This window comes from Phocoena phocoena, chromosome 7, assembly GCF_963924675.1.
Source record: "Phocoena phocoena chromosome 7, mPhoPho1.1, whole genome shotgun sequence".
NCBI classification, from domain to species: Eukaryota; Metazoa; Chordata; class Mammalia; order Artiodactyla; family Phocoenidae; genus Phocoena; species Phocoena phocoena.
In genome coordinates, this window is record NC_089225.1 from 108,101,022 (window position 1) to 108,114,015 (window position 12,994).

The 12,994-nt window shown below is 37.8% G+C and overlaps 1 protein-coding gene across 2 annotated transcripts in view; it reads left to right on the forward strand.

Moving 5' to 3' along the window:
• GIGYF2 (GRB10 interacting GYF protein 2) overlaps positions 1–12,994 on the forward strand; it is a 99,936-nt gene that overhangs the window by 6,378 nt on the left and 80,564 nt on the right. For both annotated transcript variants that reach the window (XM_065881093.1, XM_065881094.1), the window contains exons 2-4: positions 3,175–3,304; positions 4,310–4,405; positions 11,130–11,241. In XM_065881093.1, the coding sequence (XP_065737165.1) occupies positions 3,175–3,304; positions 4,310–4,405; positions 11,130–11,241 (338 nt within the window). The remainder of the gene's footprint in view (positions 1–3,174; positions 3,305–4,309; positions 4,406–11,129; positions 11,242–12,994) is intronic.

Here is a 12,994-nt window from a genome sequence, read left to right on the forward strand (position 1 = left end):
AAGACTTGGGATAGGGTTTGTTAATTATTTAGTATAGCACAGCCATTATCCTGATTCAAGCTACCATCTTCTCCAAGTTTGAATTACTCTCAGCCTGCCTTGGTCTGTTCTCTTCACAGTAGCTAGAGGAATCTCTTGAGTATGCATTCTGGTCGTGTTACTTTTTAGGTCTGGTGCCTATAAGAAGTGTTCAGTTCACAGGCATGGAAAGCCGGTGGGGTTTGTGGGTGGATTTGAAACCTTGTGAGGAGCAGATGAAATTAGGGATGTTGGGGAGTGAGAGGGAAAGTCTCTGGTGAGATGAAATAACTGCAAATACTGGGATGATTTTCACTTGGAAGAGCGCTTAGATGTGCCCTCTAGTGGTAGAAACTCGGAGAGCATATTTATTGACTCAGTATAAGAAAGATATTTTAAAATTATATATTAATTATATATATGTATATATATTTAAAAATTAATTTTTGGCAGAATAAACTGGCTATTTTAAATAAAAATTTGGCAAGCTTTTGGTCTTTTTAGTCATAAAAACCTAGTTTTGGACTCTGTTCTGCTGGTGGTGATTGTGGGCAAATTGCTTAACTCCTTGGCTTCATTTTTCTCATCTGTTATATCGGGGTTGTTGTGGAACTTAAATGGGGTAATGTATGTGCAACGTTCCCAGCTTCAGTTCTTAGTGGATATTAATTCCACTTTCTCAGGAAAGAGCTCAAATGTACATGAATTTGACACAAACCACTGTACCGGAAGGTCCTCCAGCAATGGTTGGATCACTCCTTCGTGGGCATGTTGTTTTCTTACTGGTTTGTTTAACCTGCCTTGTAGGAGTTAGACTCAGTGACCTCTGAGTCCAAGAATAATTGGAAAGAAAATTGAAAGACCAACCCAGTAGCAGTGAACACTGCTAGCACCCAGATTGTGTCTTAATATATATATTACTAAAGAGGATCAGACTCCCTGGTGAAATGGTGATTCTAAGTCTGAGGCAAGAAATAAGCTGATTTGGGAACATTTGACATACCAGATAGAAAAGAAGCTGTTAAAGACTACTAGGGTTGGGTCAGAAGGACTTGGGAGCCAACCTGAAGCCTCTCCCACTGGGCAAATATGAGATGGTTTGAGTATTGCTAAGAGTCATTGCAGTGAACTGAAATACATTAATAAAAAATAATTTGTTACTACTGGAGGATGTTAGTGAACCAAGTCATTATTTTGAAAATTAATAAGGGTAAAGGAAGAATGAAGGCTTTTTCCTTCCTTTCTTACATGAGCTATATCCTCTTAGGTAATACCAAATAGTGTAAGAGGGAAGTTTCTCTTTGTAGAACTGTTCAAGCTAGCAAATAAAGAAGAAATGATAAAGTCACTTTGCAACCTTAGTGAACTTAAGGATCTAAGCTTTGGTCGTCAGGGACTGCTTAGCCTCGCAAAACCAACCAGGCAGTATGTGTCTCCTGATGGAATAACACGCCACCACATGGAAGTAGTCTTGCCAGGTCTGATCAGGACTCTGCATCCAGTCACCAATTTACATGAAATGCAGAGAACAGAGAAACATGTTAAACTATATCACAGGGATAAAATCAGCAAAATCGAGACTTAAAAGAAAAATCCTTATCTTTTAGAGAGAACATTCTGAAATATTTACAGATGAGATAACTTTTCTTCAAAAGATTTTCTCAAAACTTGAAAATAATTTGCCTCAAAAATCTTGAAAGCCAAAGATTTCCTTCAAAATAGTATTAAAGGATGGTTAGATGGTGCTGCAGAAGGAGCAGTATGGATTGGGGACTGGGTGACGGGTACATGGCAGTTTGTTATATTCTTGGTACTTTTATATATGTTCAAAATTGTCCATGGTAAAACATTAAAAAATAAGTGGAAAGAGAAGACAGAAACATTGAAATAAAAAACAAAACCCTAGAGTCTCACTGTACTAATGCATACTCCTTTTTTTTTTTGGTATTGCTTTCTACATGTAAGCACATTTTATATATTAACTATGTACATACTGTTTTTTTCTGCCATTTTTGAATAATGTGCAAGTATTTACTATGCTTGGCCTTCACACTTTTTAATGTATAATTTGTAGACCATTCTCCCCTCCCCTTTTTTGTCAATAAAGCTTAGCAATTTGGGGGATATATTTTAATGCTTCTGTTGAATTTTCCTTTGTGCTAAACTACTGCATTGCAGTACCGTGGTCCCTTTTACCCTTGTTATCTATTACTTTATAGAACTTTGGGCCACTCCCAGATAATCAGCTACTCCTGATGGTAGTTCTCCCACTTGCTAGTTGATGCAGTGCGGCAGTACGATCATACTCTTGCCATTTTTTTGCTGAGGTTCTCCCCCGCACCCCGCTCCTTTTTAAAATAAAAACATCTTATTATAAAATTAAAATGTTTCTCTTTTCCCAGTTCCATTCCTTAGAGGCAGCTGCTATTATCAGCTCGAAGTATATTTTTACTTTTTTTTCTTAGTAAATATGGCTTTTATATTTTTTCTCCTTGTACTGCACTTTTTTCACTGCATTTAAAAATTTTCTACACCAATCACTAATTGCTTTCATTAAAAGTGAATTATGAAATATTGTGGGCATATATAAAAGTATTATCTTTTTTATAAGCTTCTGTATTTTGCTTTTTCTTTTGTGTAGCATACTTTGTTAAATATTAGCAAATCATTCTTTGAAGTGGCTGTTCTAGTTTATAATCCCACAAATACTACTTGAGAATTTGCGTTGTTTTTCATCCTTACCAACAACTGGTATTGTTAGATTTATTAATTTTTATTAATCTAGTGGGTGTAAGGTGATATATGACTTTTGTTTTAATTATATGTTATTATTATTATTTTTTTTATATGTTATTTTTATAGTTTGGAAAAAAGGTGTCCCCATCTCACCCCCTAAGCTTCTCAGACATGCCACGATACTTTCTAAGTTAAGGAATTTTCAAATGGTTGTCTAGTTATTTCTCAATAAACTGTTTTCTTAGTGAGCTATTACAGCAGGTTGTATTAGAGCTAAAATCTTGGATACTTTGAGACAGTGGGGTTTTTTTTTGTTCTTTTTTATTTTATAAAATTTTTATAGTATATTATATGAAAATAAAAAAGTCCTTACTGCCAGAATATTTGACACTTCATTTTATATTCTGTCTACTATTTTAGGCTCCGAGCTCTGTCCAGTGGTGGGAGTATTACATCCCCTCCTCTTTCTCCAGCATTGCCGAAGTATAAATTAGCAGACTATCGTTATGGCAGAGAAGAAATGTTAGCACTTTTCCTTAAAGACAACAAGGTAAGAAAGTAGGAAAGAGTTCAGAATTATGAATAAGATTCCAGGTTATGTACAGTTATGTGCTGATATATGAAACAGCCATGGTTTTTCTCTCTACCTTTTTTTTTTCCTGCTTTGAAACCTGCAGTAGTTTACAGAGGCTCTTCTAAATGTTTTTTTTTTTTTTTTTTTTTTTTTAAATGTTTATTTTTTTAGAGAAGACCTAACATTTCATTACAGGAGTAGAAAGCTTCATGAAAACAGGAGAGTAGTCAGGACTTAATGCTTTGTCTAACTAGTTTCCTCTTAACCTCTATTTCTATCCCAGTATGATGGCTGAGAAAGGAAGAATTTTTCTCTTCTCTCTTTATTGCATCTCTTATTCTTCTTTCCATTTAGAAGTTAGGAGTGAGAAGGGCAGATGCTTCTCTTGTTCTTTTCTTTTGAGTTAAATATAAAATTTTCAGTGGGGACGAAATCTTAAAATGTGACACCACATTTGTGTTACTTATAAATGATCAAAACTCAAACAGTATAAGATACACTTCTTTTTTTTTAAACATCTTTATCAGAGTATAATTGCTTTACAATGGTGTGTTAGTTTCTGCTTTATATAAAATACACTTTCATTACCTGACTAGTGAGAAATAACATTTTCTATTTTTTAAGTATACTTTGTTTTTAATTTTATGGATTAAGAATCAAATTTTAATGATGGTTGCTTAGGACAGATACAGTTGCTTGTAAAACACTCCTTACCACCTTGTGCTTTGAGTTAAATGTGCACTCTGGAATACCAGTCAGTGCTGTATATCAAATCTGAGAGTGGTCGTCTGATGGGAGGACAGGGAGAGTGGCTGGGGTTTTTAATGTTTGACCCTTTCAGAATATTAATTGTGTCTGAATAAGCTTTAATCTGTATTTTTAATCATCAGCAACAGGTGAATCAAAGAATATTTTCTTGTTTTATCTTCTTGTAATTGGAGGGATAGCATTAATCTCTTGGTCATATGTTTGGTCAAACAGATACCTTCAGACCTTCTGGATAAAGAATTTCTGCCTATCCTACAGGAGGAACCCCTGCCGCCGTTGGCTCTTGTACCCTTTACAGAAGAAGAACAGGTTTGTGTCTACCTTTGAGCTTCAGTCAAACCCTTGTTCCTTCCCACTGAGGCATGAAAATGTGAAGTTCCTACTTAGGCGCTAAGGAGTGTCCTCCATTCCCCCCAGATCTGCTTCCTTCTTACTCTTTTCTTGGTGTTTGGATGCCTCTCTTAGTTGACTAGATTCTGCTTTAGATCTGAAGCTGTTGAGTGTAAGGAGATGGATTTGAGTAGAGTGAAAGAGTTATTTTTTGAGGGAGAGGGCCTTCTTTTCAGAAACGTAGTTTTTCAGTTCTGCAAAACATGAATTCTCACCAATTTTTTACCAGTTCTTACCATTAAAGGAAAATGTAGATCTTCAGCTTACAATGTGCTTAAGAATGTGCTCTTCTGTCACCAGTTTTTTCTTTTTTAATAAATTTATTTATTTATTTTTGGCTGCGTTGAGTCTTAGTTGCTGCACATGGGCTTTCTCTCGTTGCAGCGAGCAGGGGCTACTCTTCGTTGTGGTGCGCAGGCTTCTCTTTGCGGTGGCTTCTCTTTGTTGTGGAGCACGGGCTCTAGGCATGCGGGCTGCAGTAGTTGTGGCCCTGTCACCAGTTTTTTAAATGATATTGTGAGAACGTTAGAGTTTTGGGCTGGAAAGTAGCACATTTTGTGTTTGTCGTTTTATAGTGTACTAAGTGAATACAGCACAGTTGTATGCTACAGAATCAGTACACAAAAGTCAGTTGTATTTCTGTATACTAGCAATGGACAGTTCACAAAGGAAATTAAGAAAACAATTCCATTTACAGTAGTATTAAAAACAAAATACTTGGTTGGACTCCCCTGGTGGTGCAGTGGTTAAGAATTCACCTGCTGTGCAGGGGATACGGGTTTGATCTCTGGTCAGGGAAGATCCCACCTGCTGCGGGGCACCTAAGCTCTCGAGCCACAACTGCTGAGCCCATGCACCAAAACTGCTGAAGCCCGTGCGCCCTAGAGCCCAAGTGCCACAACTAATGAGCCCAAATGCCGCAACTGCTGAACCCCACGTGCTCTAGGGCCTGTGACCCGCAACAAGAGAAGCCACCGCAATGAGAAGCCTGTGCACTGCAACGAAGAGTAACCCCTGCTGGCCGCAACTAGAGAAAGCCCACGTGCAGCAACGAAGATCCAACACAGCCAAAAATAAAAAAACAAAATACTTAAGAATAAGGAGGTATAAAACTTTTACATAAAAAGTATAAAACACTGTTGAAAGAAATTAAAGGCTAGATAAGTGGAAAGGCATCAGCATTTATTAAGCCATGAAAGACTTAATATTGTTAATTGATCTCCTGTCAGTACAATCCCCATCAAAATCCCAGTGGCTTTTGGGGTAGAAACTGACAAGCTGATCTTAAAATTCATGTAGAATTGCAAGGGACCCTAAGTAGTTAAAACAATTTTGAAAAAGAAGAGCAAAGCTGGGGACCTATACTTCCAGTTTCAGAACTTACTACAAAGCTACAGTAATCAAAACTGTAGGTTAAGGCTAGACATATAGATCAGCTGATTAGAATTGAAAGTTTGGAAATAAAAGCAAATCACTCCATACTGCTAAATTGTTTTCAAGAAACTTTGTATGAGGATATTTCTTTTGTTTCACTGCTGCCATACCTGTAGCATTTTACCATTACTTTTGCCACGTTCAGTATTTTTATTTATTAATTAATTATTTTGAATAAGCAGTAAATCATATGGTTTAAAAATCAAAATTTACAGAACAGTATATAATAGAAAATCTCTCTCCCATCCTTTCCCCCAGCCACCTGTCTCCTTTTCTGAAAGGCAGCCAGTGTTAGCAGCTTCTTGTGTGTTTTTCCAAGTAAATGTGTTTTCCCCCTTTTTGTGCAGGTGATGGTGTATACTAAGCTTTGTTCTATACTTCCAACGTTATTTTTATTGAAAAAAATCCTCTGCAGATTTGGATAAAATATTCTTCCATTGTTTTACTTTGCATTTCTTTCCCTAGTGCAGAGTTTCTCAGATGTTTGCATTTATATTTCTTTTAAGTTTTTGTTCTTGTCTTTGCCAGTTTTTCTTCTGGATAGTAATCTTTTTCTTGAGCTAGCCCTAACCCTAACCTGTTAAATTTTCTAAATTTTTAATTGCATTTGATTTCATTTATGATATTTTTAATGTAGAAGCTAATTTTTTTTTTTTTTTAAGATGATGTTGGGGGTAGGCGTTTATTAATTAATTATTTTTGCTGTGTTGGGTCTTCGTTTCTGTGCGAGGGCTTTCTCTAGTTGTGGCAAGCGGGGGCCACTCTTCATCGCGGTGCGTGGGCCTCTCACTATCGCGGCCTCTCTTGTTGCGGAGCACAGGCTCCAGACGCGCAGGCTCAGTAGTTGTGGCTCACGGGCTACTTGCTCCGTGGCATGTGGGGTCCTCCCAGACCAGGGCTCGAACCCATGTCCCCTGCATTAGCAGGCAGATTCTCAACCACTGCGCCACCAGGGAAGCCCGAGAAGCTAATTTTTATATAGCTCAGTATACCAGTTTCAATCTTTTGTGATTATTTTTCCAACTGTTTATGAACATTTTTAATAATTTCTTTTTATTTTTCCTTAAATGACTGCCTGGATTTCTTAGAGACTACATGGGCCAGAAAAGCTTTTTAATAAGTAGGGAGGAGGACTTGCTACTAGTTACCAAAACGTGATAGACTTCTAATTAAAAAAAAAAAAAAAGTAATTGAATCATTCAGAAAAATCCTGTAACATTTCTAAGAAATTGTATTTACTAAGGGCTACACAAATCATTTGAAAAATCAAAAATTATTCAACAAATGCTGCTGGGAACTTGGTTAACAATTTGAAAAGGAATAAAGTTAGGTATGCAGTACACCTACACACCAAAATTAGTTCTAGCATGACTAAACGAGTAACTCTTCATTTTGTTTTTATAATGGAAAAGTTTATCTTAAGGTGTTAAGGTCTGGATGCTGTAATCACAAGGGCTTAATGTAAGGGTTGGGAAGTGTTCATGGTAATCACAGAAGACCATCGGGGTGCATTTTTGGAAGCATTTAAAAAGGCATCATTGGGCTTCCCTGGTGGTGCAGTGGTTGGGAGTCCACCTGCTGATGCAGGGGACACGGGTTCGTGCCCCGGTCTGGGAAGATCCCACATGCCACGGAGCGGCTGGGCCCATGAGCCGTGGCCGCTGAGCCTGCGTGTCCGGAGCCTGTGCTCCGCAACGGGAGAGGCCACAGCGGTGAGAAGCCCACGTACCGCACAAAAAAAAAAAAAAAAAAAAAAAGCATCATTTAGGAATTCCTGACACTTGGTAGCCTTTTTTGTAAAATATGTTGGAGTAGGACAGTACTTAAAGCTGGCAAAAGGTTCATTAACATTTTGAAGTGTATACTTTGGATGGTCAGGAACCTGTTCAGGAATTGCTTAGATCTTCCTAGACTAGAGTTTTGTATACTTATTCACCCTATTACTCTGATTGGGGAGGTAAATAATTCTAATAACCTAAAATAGCTTCTTGCTGCATATCTTGGTTCCTGAAGTTGCCTGAAGGGAATATTTTATCTTTAAACTGCAAGGTAATTTTCTGCTTGTGCACATTCCCTCACTACCCACGCCCTGCCGCGCCCCCCCCCCCCCCACGCCCCAGTACAGTCACACACATATATATACACACATATATATATACATGCATGCATGCATGTATAAAATATAACTAGGTAAAAGGTTTTCTTAGAACAAAATTAACACTTAAATAAGATCTCCCAGTTGCTCTTTGTTTTGACATTTCCCTGTATGTCTATCACAGTTTGAAAAGCATGACTCTACACATTACACTTGTAATTTAGGTAGCTGCTACCAGATTGGTGTGTTTTATTTATTTGACATCAAAGAAAATCACTTATGCATCGTTGAATAGATAATACATGTGTATACAAAATTCACAAAGTGCATAGAGCGAAAAGCAAGTTTGTGAGTAAACCAGACTCTCGCTACCTATTATTCGTCCTCAGGAATAACTACTGTTTCCATTTTCTTGTGTTCCCTTCCTAGGGTATTTAATACATCTGCAACTGTCTATGCAGCTGTTCCTTTAAACACACATACACGTAAATGGTAGCATACTATGCATACAGTTCTACACTTTACTGTTTCCACCGGAGCATCTATTTAGGAAATAATAACAGATACTTATTTAGCTTTTAATATGTATCAGACACTGTTGTAAACACTTGTTGCTTAATGTGTTAAGTGCTTGCAACAACCCATGAAGTAGATTCCTATTCACATTATATAGATGAGGAAAATGAGGCACAGAGAAGTTGAGTAAAGGAGCCAAAATTCACTCTCAGGCAGTCTAGCCTCTCCATGCTCTTAACTCCAGCTATGCTTTATATCTTTGTATTGATATATTAGGCTGACTGTATGAAATTGTAGCTTTCTGGATCAGAAATGGTTGAATATTAGCCATTTTATATGGTCCACCCTAATAAATAGAGTTGCCACATTTTTTTTTTAACATGGTTACCCATTTTATTTATTTATTTATTTATTTACTTATTTAATTTTTATGTTTTGGCTGCGCCGCTTGGCATGTGGGATCTTAATTCCCCAACCGGGGATTGAACCCCTGTAGTGGAAGCTTGGAGTCTTAACCACTGGACCGCCAGGGAAGTTCCAGCCTCATTTTTTTAAACAACTGCACAGAATTCCCTGTATAGATGGCCATGATTTTTAAATTAGCTCCTTTTGGTTGATACTTAGCTGGTTGCCATTTTTGCTTTTACAAATAGCACTGCAGTTAAAATCTTTCTGCTTATGTTATTTTTCACATGTGTAAGAAGAGGAATTGTTGTGTCAAAGGGTATGGACATTTAAATATACTTTGAGAAATTGCCTTCCAGAGATTATACCAGTTTGCACTTTCAGCTGCGATGTGTGAGGATGTATGAAAGCATATGAGAGTTTCCCTGAATGCCGTAGATGGGCGCATTTGAGTTTCATACATGTAATACTTTGGTAATGAGGTGTTCGACAGTGTCAGATCCTGGTATACATAATACAGTTAGCTCTGACCTCTGTTTTTTTAATTTTAGAATATATTAATCTAGATTTTGGGACTTCATAGTCTTGCTTAATTGTGATCCCAGAGGCATTATTCAGTAACTCCACTGGTTACTCTGTGTTAAAAGGTAAATTAATGCATTTGTTTCAACATTTTTTTTTTTAAGTTTTATTAAAAAATAGTTTGAAATAAGTACTAATCAAGTTTGATATCTGCCTCTAGTTTTTAGTTATCAATTACATTTTAAGTCTTCAGTGTTGAAGTTACTTGATGATATGATTATATACCTATAAAAGTCAAAGGAAAAAACTTCCATTGATAAGTTTCTAAAATTTATCTGAACAAATTGTATTGAATGCAGTTCTGAAAAAGACAAGTAATGACAGGTAATGAGGAGAAAATGAGCCATATATTAAAACAAGAAGTTCAGAAATGAAAGTAGAAGTTTTAAAAACCAATTACATGTTGATTTCTTCAAAAGAGGTGTAGACATCACATTTCAATTGATCTTGAATCAGAACAGCAAATCAGGACTTCACAGTGGAAAACAATTTGGACTTAAAATATTAGTTGAATTGCAGGATTCTGTTTCCCTGTGATTTAGGTAGCTGCTACCAGATTGGTGTGCTCTTAAGCCTCACTTCTTGCCCCTTTGCCAGGAGGGCCCTTGGCTACAGCCATGCTGAAGTTGGATTTGCTACACTGTTACCACACCTGCATTTTTGCACAGATGTCTATTAGGTTCTAAGTTTATAGAAAGTATTCAGGTAAGGATATATTCCAACATTTTCTGAGTTTAGAACTCTCGTACGAAATTCTCCTTCAAATGCCCAGGATTTTGATATCTTATAGATCATTTTTCAATATTTTTATAATTGCTTCTTGCTTTACCTTTTCCTAAGCTCTGTATATTCCATTTATCCAGAAGTATCAACTAAACATATTTTTGAATCCCAGACCTCCTGTCTTCCTGTGTCCCGCTTCATGTTTGAAGGATGCCCACCCGCTGCTGTTGTTGTATTTGACCCTTTTCCAGATTGACTGTGGGTGCAAGTGCAGGCTAAAGACCAAGCGATTGGGATTTTGTTTATTTTTTTCAAGCATTCTCTCCCCCTACCCGTTTAGATGGTTGATCTTATGTAGGTTCTTACTTTGCCCTTCCCCATTCACCCCTGATACCTGTCATTCTATTAAATACTAGGTGGAGTTGCTAATTCACAGTGGTGAGCAGAATGAGGCAAAATGATCATTTTTTTCTTTATCATACTGTTGATTCAGACCTTTTGCAACTCCCTGTCATTTCCACCTTTCTGTAGTTAAGGGACCCTTTCAAACCAGATCTCTTTTACCGAGTATTCTGTATGTATTATGATGCGTAAATATCCTGTCTGCTTCCGGATACATACAGCATTTAGAGTTTGTCTGCTGAATATTTCCTCACAGAACCTAACATAGTGTAAGGCATTGGTTGTTAATGTTTGTTGATCTGAAATGTTAATTTGAAATTTTCAGCTAAAATCAGGTTTTGGAGCATCTTAGTGGGTCGTGTAGTGATTGTTTCCCATTTCTAGTAGTCATTAAGTGCCATTTTATAGATGCAGTGGGAGATGGCCAGGAACAACATGCAGTTTTATTTGTTTTATTCATTTTTTTCTTTCTCTCTTTTTTGGCAGAGAAACTTTTCCATGTCTGTAAACAGTGCTGCTGTCCTGCGACTGACAGGACGAGGAGGAGGAGGCACAGTGGTGGGGGCTCCTAGAGGTCGGAGTTCTTCAAGAGGGCGAGGTGAGCTTTCATGTGAAGCAAGTAATGGTGGAGACGGTGGAGAGAGAGGATAGGGAGATCGCTTTAAAAATATTTTGATATTTGGTTTTTAAAAGACTGCTCTTTGACATTAATTGCCTAATAAATGTCCTGAACATTTGTTTTCTGAACTGTTTCTCAGCGTACCTATTCCACAACCTCTGATTTGGAGTAGAGGAGGGTAATTCTAGCTTAAGAGATTTGAGTGTGAATGATTCTAGATGGTCCTAGTTATCTTTGGCAAATATCCATTATCCTCATCCCCAGGGGACCTTACACTTGGAGAGCCAGAGCTCCCTGAAGTGCCTTGGCTGCTGGAATGGCACCCAAGTCCCTGCCAGGCCTCTGTGACACAGGGTCTGTGCCATATAAGGCTGTGTGCCAGGAGTGTCCCTAGCCAGAGAGAGGCATGTGTAAAAGCTGTCTGATCAATACTAGACCTATTTTAGGGTGTAGAACAACAACAAAAAAATTATGCAGTAATCCTTTATTTAATCTGTAGTTTCATATTGTGTAGATTTGTGTCTTTTCTTGGAAGAATAATTCTTATTTTGATATACTTGTTCTTTGATATCTGCTCCCTTATTTGGGGTTCGTTGATCTTCTGCTACTTAAGGGCATTCTTTGTTTGTTTGTTTGTTTTTAAATAAATTTATTTTATTTTGTTTTTGGCTGCATTGGGTCTTTGTTGCTGTGCACAGGCTTTCTCTGGTTGTGGCGCACGGGCTTCTCATTGCAGTGGTTTCTCTTATGGAGCGCGGGCTTTAGTAGTTGTGGCACTCGGGCTCAGTAGTTGTGGCTCGCAGGCTCTAGAGCACAGGCTCAGTAGTTACGGAGCACAGGCTTAGTTGCTCCGCGGCATGTGGGATCTTCCCGGACCAGGGCTCGACCTCATGTCCCCTACATTGGCAAGCAGATTCTTAACCACTGCGCCACCAGGGAAGTCCCCTTAAGGGCATTCTTAATGTTTGTAATATAAATATTTACTTGAGCTTTTACTTCTAAGTTGGTTAAATCATAGCAGAAGCGTAAACATACCTTGTAATTTTAAGAGGTGCTTTAGGAAGAATTGGTTGTTGGGAAAAAAGGAGATTTAAGCATGTGTGTGTTGTGTTTCAGAAGGTCCACAGGCCGTTTAGACTCCCATATGCATGCGATTACGTTCCGTTGGTCGAGAATTCATCTGAGATCAGTGCTTCTCGGTGGTGTGATGATGGTGTTCCGAGGATGGCTGTGGCCTGCTCCTTCTGTGTTTCCTGTGTTTTTCTGCAGTGGGCTGGCAGCGAGGAGAGGTTGCACTTACGCAGCTTTGTCGCTAATGCTTTTCAGGGCATGGCATTGAGAGATCTTATGTTAATTAAGAAGTATGGCCCACAAGCAGCTGTTTTTTATTCCTCAAGCGACCACCAATGTTGTGTATTGCAAATACCAACCAATCTCTGTAAATAGGCTTTAAAAATATTCCATATCAAGAAACTAATGAAGGGTTGATAAATTTCTTGCTGCCTTCTGGTTTCTTTGAAGTGTGTAGGGTTATCCCCATAGGATAGAACTCTTACATTCAGAATTTAAACAGGGCATGTATAAAAGATACTGTGATAAAAGCAGTGACTTAATCAACATTGATGTGAGTGAATGATGTGAAACTAGCCAAATGAATGAACTGGCTTGGTGAAAAATACTTCTAACACCACTGTCCCAACTGTGATTCTTTTTAATGGTTTCATAAGACCTT